Source organism: Danio aesculapii, chromosome 22 (assembly GCF_903798145.1).
Source record: "Danio aesculapii chromosome 22, fDanAes4.1, whole genome shotgun sequence".
Taxonomy (NCBI): Eukaryota; Metazoa; Chordata; class Actinopteri; order Cypriniformes; family Danionidae; genus Danio; species Danio aesculapii.
Genome location: NC_079456.1, coordinates 14,860,634 through 14,885,676, shown reverse-complemented (window position 1 = coordinate 14,885,676; position 25,043 = coordinate 14,860,634). Strand labels below are relative to the sequence as shown.

Sequence of the window (25,043 nt, the reverse complement as noted above, 5' to 3'; positions counted from 1 at the left end):
TTTTGATTTGGTATTTTGTTTAATTTTGTTACTTTGTTTTGTTTTGATTTGCTTATTTTGTTGTCTCACTTTGATTTCCTTGTTTGTTTGGTTTTGTTGCTTCGCTTCGATTTCCTTGTTTGTTTAGTTTTGTTTTTTCGCTTGCATTTGCTTGTTTGGTTTTGTTGCTTTGCTTTGATTTGCTTGTTTGTTTGGTTTTGTTGCTTCACTTGGATTTGCTTGTTTGTTTGGTTTTGTTGCTTCACTTGGATTTGCTTGTTTGGTTTTGTTGCTTCGCTTCAATTTCCTTGTTTGTTTACTTGGATTTGCTTGTTTGTTTGTTTTTGTTGCTTCTCTTTGATTTGCTTGTTTGGTTTTGTTGCGTCACTTCGATCTCCTTGTTTGTTTGGTTTTGTTGCTTCGCTTCAATTTCCTTGTTTGTTTGGTTTTGTTGCTTCACTTTGATTTCCTTGTTTGTTTGGTTTTGTTGCTTCACTTTGATTTCCTTGTTTGTTTGGTTTTGTTGCTTCGCTTCAATTTCCTTGTTTGTTTAGTTTTGTTTTTTGCTTGGATTTGCTTGTTTGTTTGTTTTTGTTGCTTTGATTTGCTTGTTTGTTTGGTTTTGTTGCGTCACTCGATCTCCTTGTTTGTTTGGTTTTGTTGCTTTACTCTGATTTGCTTGTTTGTTTTTTGTTGCTTAACTTTGATTTCCTTGTTTGTTTAGTTTTGTTTTTTGCTTGGATTTGCTTGTTTGTTTGTTTTTGTTGCTTTGATTTGCTTGTTTGTTTGGTTTTGTTGCGTCACTTCGATCTCCTTGTTTGTTTGGTTTTGTTGCTTCTCTTTGATTTCCTCATTAGTTTGGTTTTGTTGCTTCGCTTTGATTTCCTCATTAGTTTGGTTTTGTTGCTTTGCTTTAATTTCCTTGTTTGTTTGGTTGTTGCTTTACTCTGATTTGCTTGTTTGGTTTTGTTGCTTCACTTTGATTTCCTTGTTTGTTTGGTTTTGTTGCTTCACCTTGATATCCTTGTTTGTTTGTTGTTTTATTTTTCCTTCTTCAATCTCCTTGTTTTGTTTGGTTTTGTTGCTGCACTTCGATCTCCTTGTTTGTATGGTTTTGTTGCTGCACTTCGAATTCTTGTTTGTTTTGTTTAGTATCCTTACTTAGGTTGCTTTTGTTGCTTTATTTTTAGTTTTTTTTTTGAGTTAACATTGGTTTTTTGGGGGGATTCTTTGACTGCTTTCCTTCGATTTGCCTTTAATTGTTACTTTCATTTAGATTTTTTAGATTTTTGTTGGTTAGTTTTGTTTCGGTTGCTTTCCCTTTTTTCATTTTGATTTGTTGGACTTTTCTGAGATAATCACCAGGTAATGACACTCTGCACTGTCCACCCCACCGTCTGCATTTTTTCCCACCAGTCTGTTTTGTCTATAATGACTGCTATCTGCCCTCTCTCCACTTCCCACATACACTAGCAGAGATGCCATGACATCCACCTAAACTTTCTATTAGCATGTTCACAGGGAGCATTAGAGGATTACCAGTGCACTACTGGCCTCAGGGATCCAAGCACAAAAAACGAGACCAGTCCTGTCCCCTTTGTAATTAGCCAGGACAGTGACATCCAACTCACTTTGGCTGAAATAGAAGGGTAAGGTGTTACAGAAGTGCCGTCTGAAGAAATGGCAAGGGATTATAAAGGTTTTAGCCTGAAAGTCAAACATCTATTTTTGTCTCTCTATTTTACTGAAAGACCTGGACACGCATCACCGATTCTGCCAACCTTTTCATCGTAATGTTAAAAGCAAGAAAAGGGGTTAGATAAAGGTGTGTTATTTTTACCCCGGTTAAGCATTGGAGGAACCCCCATTTGGGTTTTAATGAACCTGAGTGACGTTTTCAAGCCAACTTAGCGACACAGATTTCAACTTTCTCCTTCGCTGTCTTTTGAGTGCTGACCTTTGTCTTTGCCGAAAGGTTGTTTTAAATTCTTTTATGAATATATTCAGGCCTTTCTTTGACGATGTCCTTGCTTCTTCCAGCTCCAGAGTGTTATCCAGGTGGATACAGGACGTTGAGGAACCCATATCGAAGCATCGATTTCGACTCCACTGAACTTCAAAATACAGCCATACAGGAACTAATCTGTGACCATTCGTTGCCGCCAGGATGGTACCGTTTTTCCATTAACAATAAACCAGCAGAGATGCCAACCCGCTGCATTGAGGTGATTATGATTCTGTTCTATTTCCATTCTGCAATGTTGAACTTTTACTGTTGATTAAACCTAATTTGACATCACAAATAAAATCAATACTCCCCAACTCACTTCATCAAACTCTGCTTACCTTTGCTACTTGATATTTACAGTCAAGTTATTTTAGAGAGATTCATTTCTCATGGCGTTGACTGATGTTCCTCTTGCTTGGTTCAGATCTTATTTTCCTGGTTGTGCTGAATTTGTTTAACAAAATAAACTTTAGATAAATTTTCTCGTCTATTAATTTTGATGCTCCTTATATTGAATATTGTCTAGAATATTATCTGTCTATTACCCGGGTCCTTTTTTTTTTTTTTAATTCAGCATTAATTTCTACTTCTGTATGAGTGACACTGAGCTTTATGTGTCTTCAAAGCCTATGCTTTGCCTTTTTCCTCTTCTCTTTTGGATTTTTAAGAGGAAATTTGAGCTTAATTTTCAACCAGTTTTCTAAAGGTAAGTATTAAAAACTGAGGTATTCTTATTGTACTACATCCAATTTGGGAAAATCCAGCAATGTTTCAGTCACAAATAACTATTCCACAGTCTCTCCATCTTTCTCATGTCAAAAGTTTGGGTGTTGTCCTTGATAAGAATTTGTCATTAATTCCTTACACCCAATAAATTGACTATTGTAACTCTCTTTTATTTGAGTTACCTCTTAAACTTCATGCAGAAAAATGTAGAGGCTCATGTAATTAATTAATCCTTCACCACCAACCTCATTTCACTTGTTCTTTATACAGTAGCTTACATTGGCTCTCTGTTAAATACAATGTAAAATACAATGTCGCACCCTATGATGTCATTTTCCATCATGGACATTTTTTTCGCTATTTAAAATTTTTCGTAGAGCCTATTTGAACGAACTCGTCTTAGGCTGTTATTTAATCACATGATCTACAAACAATGCTGACCAAAATTTATTGAATTCAAGTTAAATTAGACAAACCGTTTTTGATTAACTTGTGAACAATTTTAATGTAGCGGTTGCAAAAAAATGACTTATTCACACCTTGGTCTGAAGTTAGTGATCCTGAGATACAAAAAATAGATTTTTTTGCTGGTAAAGTTGAATGATGTCTGATTTTTCCAGGTCAGCCATTTTGGCCATCAGCCATTTTGAATTTTGTCAAAAATTGATATATTTTATTGGCAAATTGTTATGAAAGTCGGTATGTGTCTTCGGGACTGTGCCCTGAAGGTGCTCCTCACAGCGCCACCTTTTGGTCAAATGTTATAACGATATCAAAATACTAATAACTTGTGACCAATTTTGCCTATTGTTATGATATTTCTCTTGATAGATTCCTTAGGTTGTCCTGAGAATATCGATACAAATTATGCCTTAATTAACTGAACTTCCTGTCCGTCATCCAGCCTTAAGTCAAAAACCTACTTTTTCGAACTCCTCCTACATCGTTTGACTGATTTGCACCAAATTTGTATGTAATGAATTTGTGTCAATTGGTGTAACGGTTTTTGTTTACAGCATTGACAAATGTGATGGCATGATGCCAAACTACAACTGAGGCTGTATCTCTGTGATAGTTAAAGATAATGACACCAAATTTTAGGTCTGTCATTGTCTCCTCACATTGACCCATTATTAATGAAATCGACTAATTTGATAATAACGTTTGCCTACAATACAGATACCAATTATGCTATAATCTGCCAAACTTCTTGTCTGCCATTTTGATTTTGTTTAAGCCATTCTTTTTTTTTTTTTAACTCCTCCTAGACCGTTGGTCCAATCTTCACCAAATTTGACTCGGATCATCTTCAGACTATTTAGACCAAAATTTACAGAATTCATGTTGATAAACAAAACTGTTGACATTTAGCATATGCGCAAACTTGATGTAATGCTGCCAGATGACTTTACAGACTGAATCACTGCAATCATTTGAAGTATTGAAACCAAACTTAATGTGTGTGAGACTTGACATTGACCAAACTAGGTCAGTTAACACCTTCTGAGTAGAATTCACAAACAATTAAATTCTATCACTAGAAATCATACAAAATTTGTATCAGACCATGCTGCCAAAAAGTGATTTTTTTTCTTATGCTTATTACAACTGGAATTTTCCAGTTGTTCTGTAGCTTGTTGCCGTGCTTGTTTATGATGTGGCCGCTGGTCTGCTTGGCCCAAATAATTGCTGCTTGTTATTATTAAGACTGTAAACTGCGGTTTCTTGATATCTGTTTTGTATTTTTAGATGAACCGCTGTGGTACGCAGGCTCCAGTGTGGTTGTCTCTGAAGGACAGCTCTCTTCCAAAACCCGGAGAGGTCAAGCAGCTTTCGGCTTGTGCCACATGGCAGTTCTTCCATGGAAGCACGAAAGACTGCTGTCTTTTCCGGATCCCGATCTCAGTCCGCAACTGTGGCGAGTTCCTGCTATACTTCCTACAGCCGACACAAGGTTGCATGGGATACTGTGCAGAAGGTACAGTTCCATACTTTACAAGCATTTAAATGAATAACTATATTTTATCTGTAACAAATGTAATTAAATGATTACATGCTAAAATATATTTAACATTTTATTTAAATATTTTTGTTGACAAACTACCAAACTAACTTGACAAACTACCAAATGATATACTTTCTTATTATAATTTTTATTTATTTAGTATATTTATTAGATTTTTTACAAATAAATTGAAGGTATAAACAGAATTATTCATGTCACTTTTGTGTGGATCATTTGAACAATATTTCCAGGAGTTTTTATTGCTTTCAAAAAGTATATTTTAATGGTCAAAATCAAATATGTTTACTAACATATATTATAATTTTTTAAATACAACTTTTTGTTGTGTCTTTATTTTTAAATTGAGGCTTTAACAAACCAATAATGTAGTTTTTACTTATGTATTTTATCATTATCATTTTTACTTACATTGTATGTTAATTTCTTTCTTTCTTTCTTTCTTTCTTTCTTTCTTTCTTTCTTTCTTTCTTTCTTTCTTTCTTTCTTTCTTTCTTTCTTTCTTTCTTTCTTTCTTTCTGTCTGTCTGTCTGTCTGTCTGTCTGTCTGTCTGTCTGTCTGTCTTTCTGTCTGTCTGTCTGTCTGTCTGTCTGTCTGTCTGTCTGTCTGTCTGTCTGTCTGTCTTTCTTTCTTTCTTTCTTTCTTTCTTTCGGTCTGTCTGTCTGTCTGTCTATCTGTCTATCTACGCTGTAAAATATATCTGTTAATTGACAGTTTTTCTGAATTTGGTGATGCATGGTTATTTTTTTTCCACTTATTTAGGCTTTTGAATCAAATTATGGGATCTTAATCTTCCTTCCAAGAGTATTTAACCTTGAAAAGTAAAAAAAAAAAGACTTTTAGTAATTTTTAAATAGAAGATCTAAAACAGTTGGTATTAAGCCAAAGGAAGGTTGTATAACTCTTATTTTTATCCACGATCCTACTTTCTCTCAGATTTCACTCCCCGGAGCATCTGACATCAGATACCTCACACTCAGGACATGCTTTTGGACTTTCCCTACCATAATACACCTAAAGCACGGATTGCCGTAAAACTCGTCAATAGCAGGGAATCGTTTTTTCTCGTTAACTGCAGGGAAAGAGTTAAACGAAATCATTTATCAATTTTGTGCAGATATTAATATTATCCATACATGTGAAGCAAAAAAAAAAAGTTCTTTAATTCAGTCATGTCCAGCGATCTTCATCCTTGAACCAATCTCCATCATTGTAAGCTGCTTGAGTTTCTGTCTGCTGCATTGCTCCGTTCATGTTTGCTCGCACTTTCTTTTGCAGTCTGACGCACGTCACAGTATGCCTAATCCAATCTTTGCATTGACTTCACATGTAAATCGTTCGTGCTTCGTCTGCTAACTGCACAGGCTGCAAAATAATTCCACCGCACCTCTGTTATGTAATGATTGTGAGGGCGCAGGTGAGATTTCATTTTTGAGAGACACTCAAATACATCACGTTTACGCAACGTTTATGAGTCATGTAAAACAATCGCAAACTGAAATAAATATATTTTGATTATGTGGTTTGGAATTGGATGTTTAATGAGATCATTTTGCGGGATCGCAAAATTTGCGACTTTTTGTTGATTTTGCATTGGATTCAGTGATCGCGGAATCGCGAAAAACTAGGGGGCCTGATATATTATTTCTTTAAAAATTTCTTGTCTCAAACTACTAAGATGAAATAACAATAACAATAAAAGTCGCTTTGTTAAACTGTAGCGTTGAATTTTCAACATCAAAAGTGGACAGAGCAGAGATAAACATCCCATATTGCAATTTACTATAAATAAAAAACACAAAATATGGAGACTGTTAATTAACAAATATTCTTTACAGACAAACAACAGCTTAAAACATTTTTAAAAATGTAAAAATATTAATAAATAAAATGAAACTGCTTCTTCAGCAACTCAGTCTTAGCAACATAATTCACCGGCAATAGATTTATGAACCCCGAACAAGACTTCCACCGGTGGAAGAAATAATGAAGACTTTCTTTTGGGCCGTTCAATAAAACACCTGTAGATGTTTGAGCCCAGAGAGAAACTACAGTCTCTCTTGCAACGCGATGATCAATATATCTCTTTCTCCTGCCGTGTTTTCTTTCTACCTTTTCAAACTTCGTCTCCCGGATCCATATAAATGACTGTATCATCAAGAGCGAGCGAGAGTCTTTTGGTCATTTTTAGTTTGGGATCGATTTCTAAAAGGCCGGAGTTCTGCGGAGAGAGAGAATCACATTATTGAAGTCATGTAGCAATATTTCACAGATTTATAATGCTTCCATGACTGATACAGGAAATGGGGAAGGTGCTTGAGTTTAGGAGGGTTGGCAAGGCTTGAAAGTCAGCGCTTTATTTCATAAAGTTTACCAGCCAATAAAAATTCAAGAGTTCTAGATTCTGTCATCATTTACTCCCTCTTCACTTGTTTCAAACCTTTATGCTTTTCTTTATTCAGTTGAACAAAAAAACGAAGATATTTTAAAGAAAGCTAAAAACATTGGCTTCCACAGTAGGAAAACTCAAATACGATGGAGGTCAGTGGTTACAGGTTGCCAGCTTTTTTATAATATCTTCTTTTGTGTTCAACATAGGAAAGTCATAAGGTGTTTAAACAAGTAAAAGGTGAGTAAATGATGATATAATTTTCATTTTTGGGTGAAATATCCCTTTAAATGTTTTTCCAACACTAAATAGATTCATAGGTGGGGACAAAAACACGGTGGCACAGTGGCTTTACATTTTCTGTAATGTTACCGTAGTTTGTGTAATACAAGCTTCAGTCATTTACAGTTGAAGTCAGAATTATTAGCCCCTCTCTGAATTTATTTATGGTTTTATATTTCCCAAATGATGTTTAACAGAGCAAAAACAATTTCACTGCATGTCTGATAATATTTTTTCTTCTGGAGAAAGTCGTATTTTTTTCTAGAATAAAAGCAGTTTTAAAAATTTTTATGAACCCTTTTGAGGTCAAAATTATTAGCCCCTTTAAGCTGTATATTTTTTCGATAGTCTACAGAACAAACCATCATTATACAATAACTTGCCTAATTACCATATCCTGCCTAGTTAACCTAATTAACCTAGTGAAGCCTTTAAATGTCACTTTAAGCTGTATAAAAGTGTCTTGAAAAATATCTAGTCAAATATTATGTACTGTCATCATGGCAAAGATAAAATCAATCAGTTATTAGACATGAGTTATTAAAACTATTATGTTTAGAAATGTGTTGAAAAAATATTGCCTCCGTTAAACAGAAAAAATAAACTGGGGGGCTAATAATTCAGGGGAGCTAATAATTCTGACTTCAACTGTATATATTTATTTAAATTACATCAAATTTATTTATAAAACGTATTTAAATGTTCAGTGTTTTGCGGAATATTTAGTGTCTGACCTACAGTGTCCTCTAATTAGTTATGTCAGAGGTTACTCTAGGTCAAACTATGCATATAATTTAACTGTATTTTAGACTATGTGTTGATACCCACACCAGTTTACACCAATTGGTACTCTGAACTGCTGGTTTCAGACCGTTGAATTTTTTTTTTTTCTCTCGCATAGACCGATTATGGATTCACAGTGGTATTAAGCATTATAGTGGTGGTTAAATATATTTAAAAAAAATTTAAATACAGATCAGAGTGAACTATTTCACACTATTAAAGGGATGACCTCCCATACATCTTGTTTTGACATCTTTCAGAGGGGATCTAGCGTTAATTATGGGGGTCAATCACCCCCCAAACCCCGCTGTAATTCACACCCTGGGTAGCACTGTTGCCTCACAGCAAGAAGGCCGGCCCAAGGCTGGGTCAGTTAGCATTTCGGTGTGGAGTTTGAATGCTCTCCCTCTGTTTGTATGGGTTTCCTCTGGGTGCTCCGGTTTCTCCCACAGTTCAAAGACATGTGATGTAAGTGAATTGGGTAAGCTAAATTGGCTGTAGTGTATGTGTTTATGTCCTGATTCTCCAGATTGGGGATTGAGCGTTGTAAAAAAACACGATGTCGTAAATAACTAGATGTTACGAAACCAATATTGTGCAGCTAAATATCAACTTTGATTTAAATGGCCCTGGTAATAAGTAAGTAAGTATAAATTAAACTGACATGTCAGATTGATGTTCTGCCATAAATAATTCTATATATATAAAGTTGAAGTCAGATTTATTAGCTCTTCTATTACATTTGTTAAAGTTTTCTTTTCTCCATTAAATGACACTTGGGAAATATTCTCAGTTTTGCCTTCAACTGTATATGTTTCATATTTATTTATTAATTAATAAAAAAACAAACTCATAAAAATGACATTTCCTTATTTTATTTATTTAGTTGTTTCACCATACACCCCTAAATCCTGCCCACCTGGTGAAACTGAAGTTAACGGTGTGTGTAAAGGTAAGCTTTTCTTAATTTTGGTCAATGTCATGTTAACTCCTTATACATTCTTGTATTCACATTGCATCTCATCTGCTGTATTTTATTCATTAATTTTCAATGTGTGAAGGGAACATCCCCTCGTTACCCTCTAAACCGGTGGTGTCAGCCGAGCTGGTGGGCAGCAGTGTCCACTTGCGCTGCTCTTTCCCTGGGGTGTCGTCCATGTGGCCGCTGGGCTTTCAGGTGGTGTGGGCTCGATACTCTTCTAACACCATGAAGGTGGAGATCAGACGAGAAACCACCACTCGACTCTACTCACTGGCAGAAATGGACGGACTTCACTTTAGACTTGGAGAAACGGTACAAGAAATTCACACTCAATTGATTTTCACTTGTGATGAGCTGTGTAAACATGCGAAATTGCTGATGCTAGATGCCACATAATGAAAGTCATAAATACCCCTGTACACAAGAAGGCGCTGTGCAATATTTAGCTTCTGACACTGAAGCACTGACACAGTTGTTGAACGGAAGTCATCCTCAAGCTTTTTCCTTGTGTATTTATCAGACAAGCTTTTCCACCTCTATTACAGCACAAAAACACGTGGGAAAAGTTTGTTGGACAAAGCTTCAAGCCAGGAAAGAATTTTGGGATATTTTTGTTACATTAACCATTAAGCAACAACAAAAATTCTGTAGTTTGCAAATCATAAGTGAAAACATGGGCGTTGCTAGGCCTATTTTGTTACAGCCCCCCTATATATACTATATACTCAGCCCTCCTAAAACTTTTGCGATTAGCTCATAAACTGTACTCTAAATTATCGCCTCAGTCCCCTTTAAATTTGATATGAAAACAGCGGAAGAATTCGGCTCCTCTCTGTCTTTTACTTTCATTTGATCAGCAAACCACAGCTGTGCAGAGTGAGAGAACAAGGTGTGTGTTTATCGATATATTGTTATAATATCTGCTTATTTGCAGTTCTTTGCTATAAAAACACTTGCATCACTTATACTCAAATATTATGGAGGAGCAATCGGGTTTACAATCTTTCATTAGTGCTCACCTCATAATCACAGCTGTTTCCTCGAAAAAATGGCTGTTATCGAACATTTTGCTATTTTAATTTCAAAATTATCTACCAATATGAAACACATTTTGTGTTAGTGCATGTGGCATTAACTATACCATACAGTCTTGCACAGAAAGGATTAAAAACAGTGACAGAACCACTTAGAGAATGTACTCATTTTAATTTTAAGATAGAAACATCATGTGTTGTCTTATATTAAAAAAAAAGTTATTTATTATTGTGATTAGGATCATGAACTATGTGAATTAGCCTGCAGGTTTAAAAATATATATTTAAATTTGCTGTTTAATTAGAAAAGTGGCAGTTTTATTTATTTAATACATGAAAACAAAAAATGTACTAGAATATAGAAAGTGTTTTTTTTACTACGGTAAACAGGCGTGTTGAGCCTATTTGGCTCATTCAGAACTCAAATGGCTATCTCTGTTTTTGAAGTACAGTGCTAGTTTAGCATACAACCCTACCACATTAAACATTTTAACTTTTATTAATTTCTTACTATTAAATTACTTCTTATTAATGTAATATTAAGCTCTTATATATATATATATATATATATATATATATATATATATATATATATATATATATATATATATATATATATATATATATATATATGAGCTTAATATTACATTAATAAGAAGAATATAATATATATATTATTTTTTTCATTTATTTATTTTTTACCTCTGAGCCCCCCCTAAAATGAAAACATAAATACAGAAAATAAAAATGTGCTCTTAATTTGAAATTTTATTCAGTCATTCTATCACAGCTTATTTTTTTATTAATTTAGTTAATTAATTTAGTTTTTTTTTCTTTAATTAAATTAAATTGAACTCGTTGGATCATGTGTGCTCGGCTGGACCGTTTTGTGCTTGAGCGACATCAAGTCAAAGTCATATTGTGAAGGTGAACGTGAACAAAAGCGGCAATATCATTAGCTATATTTCTATCCAAAGATGCAAATTTGATTTATGCGCAAAACTGGAATACCATATAAATCATTTTCGAATAAACCACCTTTTCTGCCCAATGAGTTAAAGCAAACAAAATCATCACTGCCTGATAAATTGGCAGCAAATATTAACAAAAAATGGAATAAATAAAATTTCATGCGATGACATGGAATATACAGTGGTAGAAGAAGCCACTGCTGACTTTTTTCTTATATTATAAATTACTTGTGCTTTTAACTTTTGGCTTTCGGAGATGCAAGATCGCTCTTTGAAGCCCAGTAGCTCAAGACAGTTGATGACGGACTTTGTCTGAGGGATTTTACAATGACCAAAACAACATTTCATGTTTTACGATGTGGTCGGCCCGCTGGTTTCTCCAATAATGCTGTCCCATCACACCATTTTGTTGTCTCATGATCTCCTAAAACAAAATCACATGACTTTTTTGATGCACACATTGAAATTTATTCGGTAAATGTGCTTCTGTCTTATTTTTTGCATTTTTTTTTCTTATTGGATAAAAAGTTTGAAACTCAATTGTGCGTATATGTTTTATGCACATTTTAAAAATGTATGCAAATCTTGATGTTGGTGAATGGAAACTGTTTTTATTTTGGAGCACCAAACCAAAAAATAAGCCTTTTTTTAAATGGCCTTTTTTACGCCTGTCATTTTGCATGCCAATGTACATGCTCACATTGCCACATTTAGTTTAATCAAGAGGCATTAAACGTCTAAGATATACCCAAGCAAAAATCATCCCAGGGTGCACGAGCCTTTAGAAGGAGATTTTAGTGTCAATTTTCGGTTTGAAAATGAAGTTTTGCCTAGAATTCATTGAGAACGATGTTGGGTAAACTACAATGTTCAAAATTGTAAAACAAACTTCATAGATGTTCACATTGGCTGTGGTTTAGTTGCATCATGTAACATTTTAAATAAACACGCATTCTAATTTTGTAAGGACAATTCTGATCCCTTGTTTAAAGTGACAATTTTAAATAATCGCAATACCATTTCTAAGAATTATTCATAACCAAAACATTCATTCATTCATTTTCTTTTCATCTTTTTATTAATCTGGGGTCGCCACAGTGGAATGAACCGCCAACTTATCCAGCATATGTTTTACGCAGCGGATGCCCTTCCAGCCAAGACCCATCACTGGGAAATATCCACACACACTCATTCACACACATACGTATGGACAATTTAGGGGGAACATGCAAACTCCACACAGAAATGCCAACTGACCCAGCCGGGCCTCGAACCAGCGACCTTCATGCTGTGAGGTGATTGTGCTAACGACTGCGCCACCATGCTGCCATAACCAAAACATTTAATTAAAATAAATATTATAAATGTTGAGTTCATGCAGACTTTAAACTAGAATGAAACTACAAAACTACTACAACAATTGAATGATTGTGTAAAATTTCAAAATAAGAGCACACATTCATTTTAAGTACTGACAATATTTATGTTTTTACGTGTAATTTAAAATTTTCGAAAAGGAGAAATATGCTTTAGCTGCTTAATGATGGTTAATGTAATGAAAATATACCAAAGTATTGCGGAAATCTTCTGGTGATTTGATTCTTCTTCTTCTGTGGCATAAATTATGTGCTCCAGACACTCTCTTCTCAGCAGACCAAGAAAGGCAAAAGGGTTTTCTAGTCACACTGACCTTTGACTTCATCGAGTTCAGAAAGTGTTTGAGCGGAAATGAGACCTGGTGAGGAAAGAGTAAAGGTCAAACTGAGACCACATGTGTATACAAACCATAAAGAACACAAGGGTGGAACATTTTTCTCCACCATTTATTCATTTTGACGTGAAGTTTGAAGGAGATTTCAGTCTGTGTTTCTCTACCTGTGGCCATTAAACCCCTTGTGTTTGTTCATCACGGAGGTCTCGTCGTCTGTGGTTTTCTTAAACATGTCTCACAGCTGGATTTAGTCAAACTCACATGCAAACACACCTTGAGCTCCATGTGATTCCCTTATACAGGCAAAAGAGCCCTGAAAATCCTCCATGCACACACAAAAGGACATTCGAACAAATGTGCTGCGTTTCAGTGCCATATATGGTGTTAATTAATGATGATATTCATCAAACTTATCCATTATAGGAAAAAAAAATCATGTTTAGCCTCATATTTAAGTTTTTCATTTATACATTTTTGTAATTTATGAATATTATACAAATTATTTCCTTATCATACTTAATGATTTTTACAATTGTAACTTATCATATTGGCTGAAATATGCTAATTATTATTTTTATTGTTAATAGTTGGTTATCAAATTTTCACAAAATCTTAAATGTTAATACATTTTAGTTGTTACAAATAATTATAATTTAATTTAAAGGGTCAACAAACACCAAAACACATTTTTTAAGATATTGACTGTCATATATATGTCCCACGCTGCTGAAAATACTATTAGGTATAGTAATAGGTAGTATTTTAAAATACTATTAAAAGTGAAAATTGGTTATTTTTGCATAATTTCAAGCAAATTCGTTCTTTCAGTTTGAAAAGAAATTCTGAAACTACGTCACGACAATAAGAATCCCAGCGTGGAGACTGGATGTCTGTACCGGTGGTTACAACGTGACTTCTTTGATCATTAATTCAAGAGATAGACTTTGTTCATGGCCCTTTAAAATAAAACCTTTTAATGTGTACACAATTAATTTTATATATGATATTCATATAAGTTTTTATAGTTTGTATATAATAATTACTTTTTAAAGATATGTAAAATAATCAATTTAATTATAAAAGGCATGTATTACAAAGAGTTTTATTAATTATCATATTTAATATATTCATTTGTTGTTACTTTTTAATTGTCTTAAATTTTCAAATCGTTATTGTCATTGTTAACAAAGGAATTTATTCATAAATGTTATGTATTTTGTCAATTAACAATATGATAAATATAAAAATAAAAGCAATTACAACATAAATGTGAATACATTTATTAAAGATAATTATCATTTTATATATTTTCTGATCATAATGTTAAATTGATAGGAAAATGTATAATAATAATAATATTAATATACATATAATAAAACCATCATCATCAGAAATATGATTATGATTAAGTAATATTTACATTTATATAAGTTAATAATTATAATAATAAATACTTATTAATAATAGTAATACTTTCGAACATGTACACAATTAATTTTATTCAAAGAATTTTAAAAGCTGAATACATTTATTACAACTATAATTTTACTAATATTAATCTACTTGATTTCCTTCTTATTTTTAAATTAGAAATATAATCAATTTAAATATTATGTTCTCATAAATACTAAGACATTCGAATGAATTAAACAGAAAAGTGCATCCTCATTGTTGTCAGTCATGTGTTGTTAGCGCTCAGTGGCGATGACCTTCCTGACAGTGTATGTGTGTGTGTTGATTGTCAGTTCTCCTGCAGCGTCTCCACCTTCCTGCTAAACTCCTCCAGCTCACAGTCGGCCTCCAAAGAAAGCGTCGGGTTTTTTGCAGGAATTAAGGTAAATCCGGCTTCATCTAATTCTTCATAATTATGATGGATCATGCGCCTTTCACTTTGCCCGAAACTATAATCACGGCTAAACACACACTGAAACACGGCAAATATTCTACTGCATAAGATCTGCTTGATTGACTCTGTTTCTGCAGTTTGTTCCAGATGTCCTGCAGATCCGTGAAGATGCCAGAAAGCATGTTTTGACCATTCACAGCACGGTCCCCATACCCTGCCACGGCTTTGAACACAACCGCCGCTGCAAAGTGGCCCTCGCTCTCAGTGTGCGGGAGTCAGGTGAGGGTTTTAGTGTGAGAGTGACTGGAAACCTTGTTTGTTTTTGGTTCTTTTATTAAAAAACATATATTTATGACCTTAAAGGAACACTTTAAAAAAAAATAGGTTCATTTTACAACTCCCCTAGAGTTAAACAGGTGAGTTTTACCATTTTTTTTAATCCTTTCAGCCAACTTTTACTTCATTTTAAGCTTAGCGTAGCATAGATCATTGAATCAAATTAGACCATTAGCATACTTTAAAACTGACCAAAGAGTTTTGATAATTTACTTATTTAAAGCTTGATTCTTCTGTAATTACACTGGGTACAATGACAGACTGAAAATAAAAAAAATTCCTTTCATTGTTTATCATTCTTCCTGCTTCAGCCATGATACAGCAGCAAAGTTCCTTGATTATTACGCTGAATTGAGAGTATAGTTCCTAGCCATTTTTCCCTGGAAAATAGCTACTTTTAATTTCCCAGCAGTCTTAGTACACGATTCAAGCTTTAAATAGGAAGATTATCGAAATCCAATTCCATGATCTATGCTAAGCTAAGCGAAAAGTGCTCCTATTAAACCCGTAGGTTGGAATTAATGATTTTAATGATAATGGTTATATATCCTTAAGATTTCATCTTAAGGTTTCCTTAAGGCACACATTTTTTTAAAGTTGTCTTTGTACAAAACTATTATTTAAAAAAAAAAAGGACTTTGTTAACATTTAACATTTAGAAATGTTGTATTTTGTCCCCTGATAAACTTTATAGGTTTATATTTTAATACCTATTTATAATTAAATATTTTTTATTTTAAAATGTTTTTAATAATAATATAATAATGTATTAATAATGTATTTTGTATATACATCATCATACATTAGACATTTTTGTGGTAAATTGGTGGTGCATGAGGAGATGCCCCATAAAACTGTGTAAAGTGCCTTGAGTGTCCAGAATATGTTTAATTATTATTATTATTATTATTATTATTATTATTATTATTATTATTATTATTATTATTATTATTATTATTATTATTATTAATAATTATTATTATTATTAGTAGTAGTAGTAGTATTATTAAAAATTATATTCATATGGAGTAGATAATTATTAATAATAATAATAATAATAATAATAATCTACTCCATATGCATATAATTTCTATTAATAATAATAATAATAATAATTTCCCTTATGAACATTTTTATTTATTTGTTTTTAATTTTACAATAATATTTTTCTTGCCACTTCTGTGAAAACACTTCTGTGAAAAAAATTTCCAATTAGGTTTGTTTATTATTTGTTTAGTAAATTAGTAGTAGTAGTAGTAGTAGTATTTGTAGTAATGATAGTAGTAGTAATAGTAGTATTAGTAATATTTACATATATATATATATATATATATATATATATATATATATATATATATATATATATATATATATATATATATATATATATATATATATATATATATATATATATATATATATATATATATATATATATATACATTTTTTAATTGTATTTTTTTTACTATCATTCCGGTCGCTGTTTATCTTTACTATATAAGTTTATACTCATAAATAATGACACCAATATCTCCTCGTGGTTTCAGCCGTATGCATCTCAGACGAAATCTTTGAAAGTCACTGAATGTGCATAAATTATCCTTCCCTTCTCAAGAGCACGCTGTCTTTGAATATTTGGTGTGCTGATGAATCTGCTGATTTAATCTCCGTCCTCAGACAGTGTAGTGGTGGAGGTGTCAAACGTGGCCTTGTCGTCCTGTGTGGTGGAGTTGCTGTCCCAGGCCTGTCGAAGCGGCGTCTGCGCTCAGGGCTCTGTGACACTCACTGCTGTTATCGATTTCACTCGGGACGGAAACCGGGTCAGTTTTCTGTCCGCACAACCCATCGAAGGAAGTCCTCGGCTTTGGAGGGGTTACAACCCACCGCCGCTGAAGGTCAGACAAAACATCTCAGAAGTTCAGATTAGCTGCTTGAGTGGGTTTTTGCTTAATTAATATCGTTAATTTTAGAAAATAAACACAAGGTTCTCTTTAAAATGCCCTTCAGGATAATGAAGCACCCATGTGTTTACTTTTATAATGTCTTCAGGGACTTCTTGTCAATTTTTTTGGTGTGTGTAAAAGTTAGTATACTGTAGTAAATGATACACTGTAATGTGCTGGGTTATACACAACTCCTCAATGTTGTCCCAACACATTGATTAAGTTACTTAAATTAACTTAATAGTTTTTACTAATTTAAGTGGATTAAACATACAGTATACAATAGCAGTTAAGTTTTTTCCCCCAACATATGAAGAATTGTGTTGTTTCAATTCATTTTAAATAAGTAGTAGTCAACATTTGAAGTGCATCATCACCTTTCATCAAAGTTATCTTAAATCTATTAAACAACACCCATTCTTTTCATAGGACAATTTTGAAAAACATTTGTGATACACTTCAAATGTTGACTACTGTAGTTTGAACAAGCAGAAGGGCAAACTGACATACCAATTAAACCAATTAAAACAAAGGTCATTTTCATATGAAAGTCTTAAAGGTACAGTAGACAATGATGGCCTGATGCTGGAGGGGGAAAGATTAGTAAATATTGTTATTCAAGTATAAATATTTATGAGAACTGTTATGTTATGGTTCAAAATCAAGCCAATTTAAACAATCAACCTTATTAATGGGTATTGTAATAAAAGAAAAGATCAAGTTTGTTTTTAAAAGGAATATTTAGGTAATGTTCAAACATTCAGCCTTATTACCAAAGTATATAAAATATTTTGGATTATTTAGGAGAAATGCTTTGACAGTCTTTTATAAATTTTGTTGAACCTTCAACCCTGTTACCCAAGTTACTGTAAGGAAAAAAAGATTGAATTTGTTTTAATAAAAGCAATATTGAGCTAATCAAACATTCAGCCCTGTTACCGAAATAAATCTTAGTTATTTAGGAGAAAGACAAGTAACAAAATAGTTTTTACAAACATCGTAATGTTTATTACTGTTAAACCTTCAACCCTGTTACGAAAACTATAATAAAAAACATCCTTTTTTGAAAGGAAAATTGTGCTAATGTTCAGATATTCAGCCTCTGTGGCCTAAGTAATAGTTTACTAGTTATTTAAGAGAAAGACTAGGAAATAATTTATTTTTCACAATTTCTGTAAACATTGTAATGTTGGTTGCAATGTTGTAAATCTTCAACCCTGTCACGAAAGTCCTTTTTAAAAGGAATATCAAGCTTATGTTCAAATATTCCACCCTTTTACCGAAGAAATAGTCTCCCTGTTATTTAAAAGAAAGACTGGTAAATATTAATTTTTCACAATTTTTACAAACATTGCAATGTTGGTCGCATTTGTTCAACCTTCAACCCTGTAACGAAAGCTATAATTAATAAAAAAAAAAAATTTATAAGAATATTGCGCTTATATTCAAACATTCATCCCTGTTACCAAAACATATATACTATTTTTCCAGTTATTTAGGAGAAAGATTAGTAAATATTTATTTTTTCACAATTTTTACAAACATTTTAATGGTCACATTTGGGAAACCTCCAACCCTGTTACAAAGGCTATTGTAAGAAAAAAAAGGATCCAACTCCTTTTTTTGAAAGGAATATTGTGTTAATATTTAAACATTCATCCTTCTTACCTAAGCATACTGTAAATACTATTTCCCCAGTTATTTAAGAAAAAGAATAGTAATTTATTTGATTTTTTTTTTTTTTTTACAAATATTGTAATGTTGGTCACATTTGATAAACCTCCAACCCTGTTGTGAAAGCTATGATAATAAAAGATCCAATTTTTTTAAAGAATATTGTGCTGATATTCAAACATTCATCCTTGTTACTGAAGCATATATACGTTTTTCACAGTTATTTAAGAGGAAGACTAGTAAATATTTATTTTTTACAATTTATTTGTAATGTTGGTCGCATTTGGTAAATCTTCAACCCTGATAGGAAAGTGATTGTAAGAAGAAAAAAAGATCAAATATATTTAAAAAATGTTGTGCTAATGTTCGAACATTCAGCCCTTTTACCAAAGTTACTAAATGAAAAAAAGGGTGAGCCTTAACAAATCAGAATCAGAATCAGAAAGAGCTTTATTGCCAGGTATGTTCACACATACGAGGAACTTGTTTTCGTGACAGAGCTTCTACAGTGCAACAGGATAACAGAGACAGGACAAAAAACAGATAATAAATATATTTAAAAAAATACAAGTAGTGAATTCAAAGTCATCATGCAAGTGGATATTGAAAAAAATCAGTAATTTTCTTCGAAGATTCAAGCTTGATAACCAATAAATGAATGCCTTATTGTTAAATTAATGAACTGATTTAAATATGGTCAGATTAAACTACATTTTACAGATTTGTTGTACTACGGTTGGAAAAACAAAACAAAACTATTGACAGGCGCCTGCTTATTAGCATTTCCTTTTTCTTCTTTTCTGTTAATTTTGGCTTACATGAGAATGATAACTATTTAATAAGTAGTTATTTTTTTTACGTCATGTATTTGATTTTATATTTTCACTTCAAACACTTAAAAAAAATATTTTGCTGCTTGTTCGAACTACTTATTTAAAATGAGCTTAAACAACACAATTCTTGAGGTTTTTTTCTGGTGGGGGACAACTTAATTGTTTTATGTTCAATCCACTTAAATTTGTTCAAAACAATTATGTTAACTTAATTTGTGTTGGGACTACTTGCAGAAATTGTGTGCAGTGAAACTAGTAGTAGTAATAAGCAGTGTGGTGTCCAGCGCGGGTCAGGTTTTGTCATAATCCTCCAAATATGATATATTCTGTAACCCTGCCTTACAGCTCTCCTAATTGACCCCTGCTGAAAGAAAGAAAGAGCCTCTAATAAGCCCGGCACTGAAGAGACAGACAAGAATGCAGTAACTAAAAGAAAGAAACAAACACACACAGACCGTCATTCTTAAATAATGTGTCACCACTGGCCCCAGACCACCATCTGTGTTGTCTGTAAACATGAAAGAGACTCGGTGCCCTTTAATAATAGGAAGAGACTATACCCGGCTGCATTATAATTAGATGGCAGGGCTCTGCAATGATTATCCCCATCAGTGGATTCTAAATTGTAATTTTTTTGGAGAGAATAGCCATGCTAAATTGTATTCCCAAGGTGATCGCATGGCTTTTTGAGAAAATGAAGGGGTATTGAATGCATTATTGCCAATTTCTTTCATTTTTATACATGCAGATCACAGTTCAAGATGTTCCAACGGCGACCTGTTACTCCCTGACTGACCCTCACATCATTACTTTTGATGGCAGGTAAAATATTTTCAGTTTTCAGACAATGAGCTCCTTTCTTTTAGCTCAACTAGTAAAAGATTTAGTTTGCAACCAACAACTCTAAGGTTCTCCATGATTCTGATGGTATGTTAACTTTGGATAAAAATATCACGGTTTCACAGTAATGCTCTAAAATGCACAGATGCTCTAAAATAAATTATTTTTAAATATCTGGGTAAAAAACAACAACTTTTTTTCCCTTTTGAACACAAAAGATTTTACTTTGAGAAACTTTTCAAATATTTTGGAGCAGTAAACATGTCAGGATAAATAATTTAAATGAATCATTGACATCTGCTGTCTTCGTTAGTTTCAAAAGCACAGATTTCATTACAATTTAAAACGGCATCATTGGATATCTTTCTGCTGGAGATGTTGTCCTAAAAAAAACAAACAAAAAAAAACGTTCTTTATCATTTGTGTATAGCAGAAAATGTTGGCGGTTTTACAACCTTGGCTTTTCCAAATTGTGGTATACCTTGAAAATGGTTATCGTCCCATGCCTAGTTTTTTTTCCAATTGAAAGATGAAATAAAAATAAAAACAAACATTTTTATTTGCACTGTATGTTTTGAATGGTTCTAGATCGCTTCTTATTATTAGGATGTAGTTTAGTGACTTTTACATGGCAGTTTTTTATGGAGCTAGATCAGTTTCAAAAATAATACATTTACAAAATATACATACATGCATACATGCACAGCACAACTTTCATTTAAAATAAATCCAATTTGTAAATTTAAAGAAAATCATAAATATGATACACAACTTGTGAATTCACAAGTAAACTTTACTAATTAGATTTATGTGTGTTGAATTTATTAATTGGATTTGTGTATTATTGAATTTTGTTTTGAATTTACAATTAGGATTTGAGTGTTTTTTTTTATTTTGTTTTGAATTTACAAATTGGATTTGATAGTTTTTTAATTGTGTTTTGAATTGGAGTTGATTGTTTTTTTTAATCGTGTTTTGAATTTGCGAATTGGATTTGAGTGTTTTTAATAGTGTTTTTAAATTGGTAATTGGATTTGAGTGTTTTTTTAATCGTGTGTTGAATTTGCAAATTGGATTTTTGTATTTAAAAATTGTGTTTTAAACTTACAAATTGGATTTGATTGTTATTTTAATCGTGTTTTGAATTTGCGAATTGGATTTGAGTGTTTTTTTTTAATCGTGTTTTGAATTTGCGAATTGGATTTGAGTGTTTTTTTAATCGTGTTTTGAATTTGCGAATTGGATTTGAGTGTTTTTTTAATCGTGTTTTGAATTTGCGAATTGGATTTGAGTGTTTTTTTAATCGTGTTTTGAGTTTGTGAATTGGATTTGAGTGTTTTTTTTTATCGTGTGTCGAATTTGCCAATTGGATTTGTGTATTTAAAAATTGTGTTTTAAACTTACAAATTGGATTTGATTGTTATTTTAATCGTGTGTCGAATTTGCAAATTGGATTTGTGTATTTAAAAATTGTGTTTTAAACTTGCAAATTGGATTGTGGATGTTTGAATTTTATTTTGTACATTTATTATTTTTGAGATTAATCTGACTCCGTAGTTTTTTGCTACTAACAACTAATGACTAGATTTAAAAAAATTGTTCTAAATTTTCTCTGATTATTTGGACATAGGCTGTTTCTCAATATACGTTCTTCAGTGTTCTTGCGTCCTTATGTTCTCGTATAACGTCATCAAAGTTCAGTTCCAAAACGCACGAACGGAGGATGCGTGAAAGTTCCCGGATGTGTACTTGATATCGAGGACACACTGATGCAGACTTGAGCGCAAAACTCGCTCGAGAAGTCCCAGAGGTCATTGCGACTGAATAAAACAGGTGGCAAGCACAGCATTTTATATAGATTTATTATTAAAATTCTGAAATATAAGTTATTTGTCTCAGGAGTTCCCCTAAATGAGACAGTGAAAGTAAACATTACCATGAAAATATTTATAAAGGCATAGACACATTAAGGGTGTTTATTTGATGAAATTTGTATTAAAATATGATTTTTTATATATTTGTAAGGTCTTTATGCATAGTGCATATTGTGAAAAGGGGAAAAACAATAAATCGTTGTATGAATGCTGTAATGTTTAAATAAATTTCTTTTAAAAACACGTGAAAGTCATGTGACCTTCAGGAAGAACCAGGGAAGAATGCAGCATCTCATTTCTCACAGGACGCGTTCTCTGTTCTCACGGTTTCCCGAGTTCATTCTTCCGAGGTAACTTGGCAAGACTGGTCTCTACAAGAACGCAAGTCCGCTCTCTGCATTCTTGGAATTGAGAAACAGGCATTGTCTGGTGACATTTGCATGGCAGTTTCTGGTACTGACATCTAACACTTCTAAGGTTGTGGGTTTTATTTCAAGAGTTCACACTTAGACATTGCTTGATACTAATAGCAGGTTTGGCATGCTATCCCAGGAGAGAACCCTGAGCTCAGAGGTAATTGAGCCCAGGTCTCTCGCCTGGTCAGTTAGCATGTAAAGGGGTCCGAGATCAGGTAGTTCACGGGAGCTGCCCTTGGTAAAGGAGGAAAAGGGGGAGATGGGGTGGACGTGGCGATTCTTCAAAAATGAAGATAAGGCGAGTAGGGTGAAATGGGCTGTTTATTGTAGGTTTGGATTAATCTGATTGGTTTATCGATGATTGAAGATGAGAGACCAGCCACAATAAGTCATATCAATTAGGTCATAAAACTTTACTTAGCTCTACAAATTTACACAACTGTATTTCTCTGACACCTTATATTATGAATTGTTCTAGATCCCACTAATTATTTGGACTCAGTTTTGTGACTTTTACGCGGCATTTTTTTGCTACTAACAACTAACGACACTAAGGTTGTGGGTTTGATTCCCATTTAGCTATACAAATTTACACTTTTATTTCATGGACATTTGCACAGTATATTATGAATTGTTTTAGATCCCCTATAATTATTTGGACGTAGTTGTGTGACTATTGCATGGCAGTTTTTTGCTACTAACAGCTAACGACGCCATGGTTGTGGGTTTGATTCCCTATTTAGCTCTACAAGTTTACAAAATTGTATTTCTTTGACACTTGCACTGGATATTGTGACTTGTTCTAGATCCCCTCTGATTATTCGAACATAGTTTGGTAAAATGTACTTGTCAGTTTCTGGTTCTAGCATCTAACAACAATGATGTTGTGGGTTTTATTCCCATTTAGCTCTAAAAGTGTTTAGCAATTTATTTCTTTGACACTTGTGCTGGATATTTAGAATTAATTTAGATCACATCTGATTATTTGGACATAGTTTAGTAACTTTACATGGCAGTTTCTTATAGTAACTAATACCACAAGGTTGTGAGCTTGATTCCCAAGGACACAGCATATTTTCTGAAGACTTTTTATTTATTTCATTATCTTTTGTGCAGGACATTTGGAATCATTCGGGATTCCTCATAATGATTTCAATATTAGTTCAGTACCTAACATGTGATGTTAAAGTAATGCACTTAAAACACCAAAGTTGTGGGGTCAATTCCCATGGAGCCCATCATATTCATTCAAGTCTCTTACTTTCTTTCTTTCTTTTTAATTTATGCTTGATATTTTGAATTTTTTGAATTTCCTAGGATTATTTCAAGTTTTAGATATTTTACCTGATATAATTTGGTAAACAACGGCGTTAACAATGACAAGGTTATATGTTTGATTTCCAAGGAGCTCAACAAATTTACTGAGTTTATTATTTTTGTTATTTGCACTGTGACGTCTTCTAGATTACCTGTCTTTTATTTCATTGTGCCACTTGTACATGGCAAATACTGGAAACTCATAGCACTAACAAATGACAACAGAAAAGTTGATGGTTCGATTCTCAAGAAGCACTTTCCTCTGCATTTGTTCTGGATAATTTGTATAGTTCTAAATCATATGTGATAAGTGACATGAGCTGAGTGTCTTTTACATGACATATGCTGGGAACGCATTGCACTGACTGCTCATAAAACCAAGGTTGTGGGCTTTATTCTCAAGGAGCGCAACATCCTCTCTAAAGACATTTTTATTTCTTTCTCTGGCATCTGAGTTGGAAATTGGGAGTTGTTCTAGATTTGTGATTTCCTAAACATTACACTTGCAACTCTAAGGTTGTGGGTTTGATTCCCAAGAAGTACTGTAAATTTACGTGTAGGCTTTTTATGTTTTTTTGTCTCTACTTTTACCTGGCAGATGCTGCTAAAGCGTTGTGTTAGCTGTCAGTGCCAAGGTTGTAGTTTTGGATTCACAAGAAGTGCAATAAATTTGACACTGATTGATATATGGTTGATGCTTTTTGAAACCGGAGGCTTTTTTATTTATTTATTTTTATTTATTTATTTTTTATTTATTTTATTAACATAAGTCATTTGACTTTTACACATCAGATGTTGGTAAAACAATACATTTACAGAATATTATTTACTATTTTTTTATTTTTGAAATTATTTATTGGCTCTAGATAGCCTGTGTTATAGATTTGGACATGTTGGATGGCTTTTCCCTGACAGATGCTCAAATGGAACATTTTCAGTTAATGAGACAGAAATGTAAAGGTCACTTGTATTTCAGATTTGTGTGGTGAGTTTTATCACTTGTCCTCTTTGCATTTGGCTCATAATGAGGGATCTTTTGAAGATATAAATGTATATCACTGATCAAAATATCCAAC

General features: G+C 32.9%; 1 protein-coding gene across 1 annotated transcript in view; it reads left to right on the top strand.

Annotated features, from left to right (window-relative positions):
• The window catches only part of si:ch211-246m6.5 (von Willebrand factor D and EGF domain-containing protein), a 117,401-nt gene that overhangs the window by 8,167 nt on the left and 84,191 nt on the right, over nucleotides 1-25,043 (top strand). The window contains exons 2-9 of the mRNA XM_056448015.1: nucleotides 2,020-2,204; nucleotides 4,463-4,691; nucleotides 9,077-9,142; nucleotides 9,252-9,484; nucleotides 14,634-14,723; nucleotides 14,872-15,013; nucleotides 16,748-16,965; nucleotides 20,269-20,342. Of these exons, the coding sequence (XP_056303990.1) occupies nucleotides 2,020-2,204; nucleotides 4,463-4,691; nucleotides 9,077-9,142; nucleotides 9,252-9,484; nucleotides 14,634-14,723; nucleotides 14,872-15,013; nucleotides 16,748-16,965; nucleotides 20,269-20,342 (1,237 nt within the window). The remainder of the gene's footprint in view (nucleotides 1-2,019; nucleotides 2,205-4,462; nucleotides 4,692-9,076; nucleotides 9,143-9,251; nucleotides 9,485-14,633; nucleotides 14,724-14,871; nucleotides 15,014-16,747; nucleotides 16,966-20,268; nucleotides 20,343-25,043) is intronic.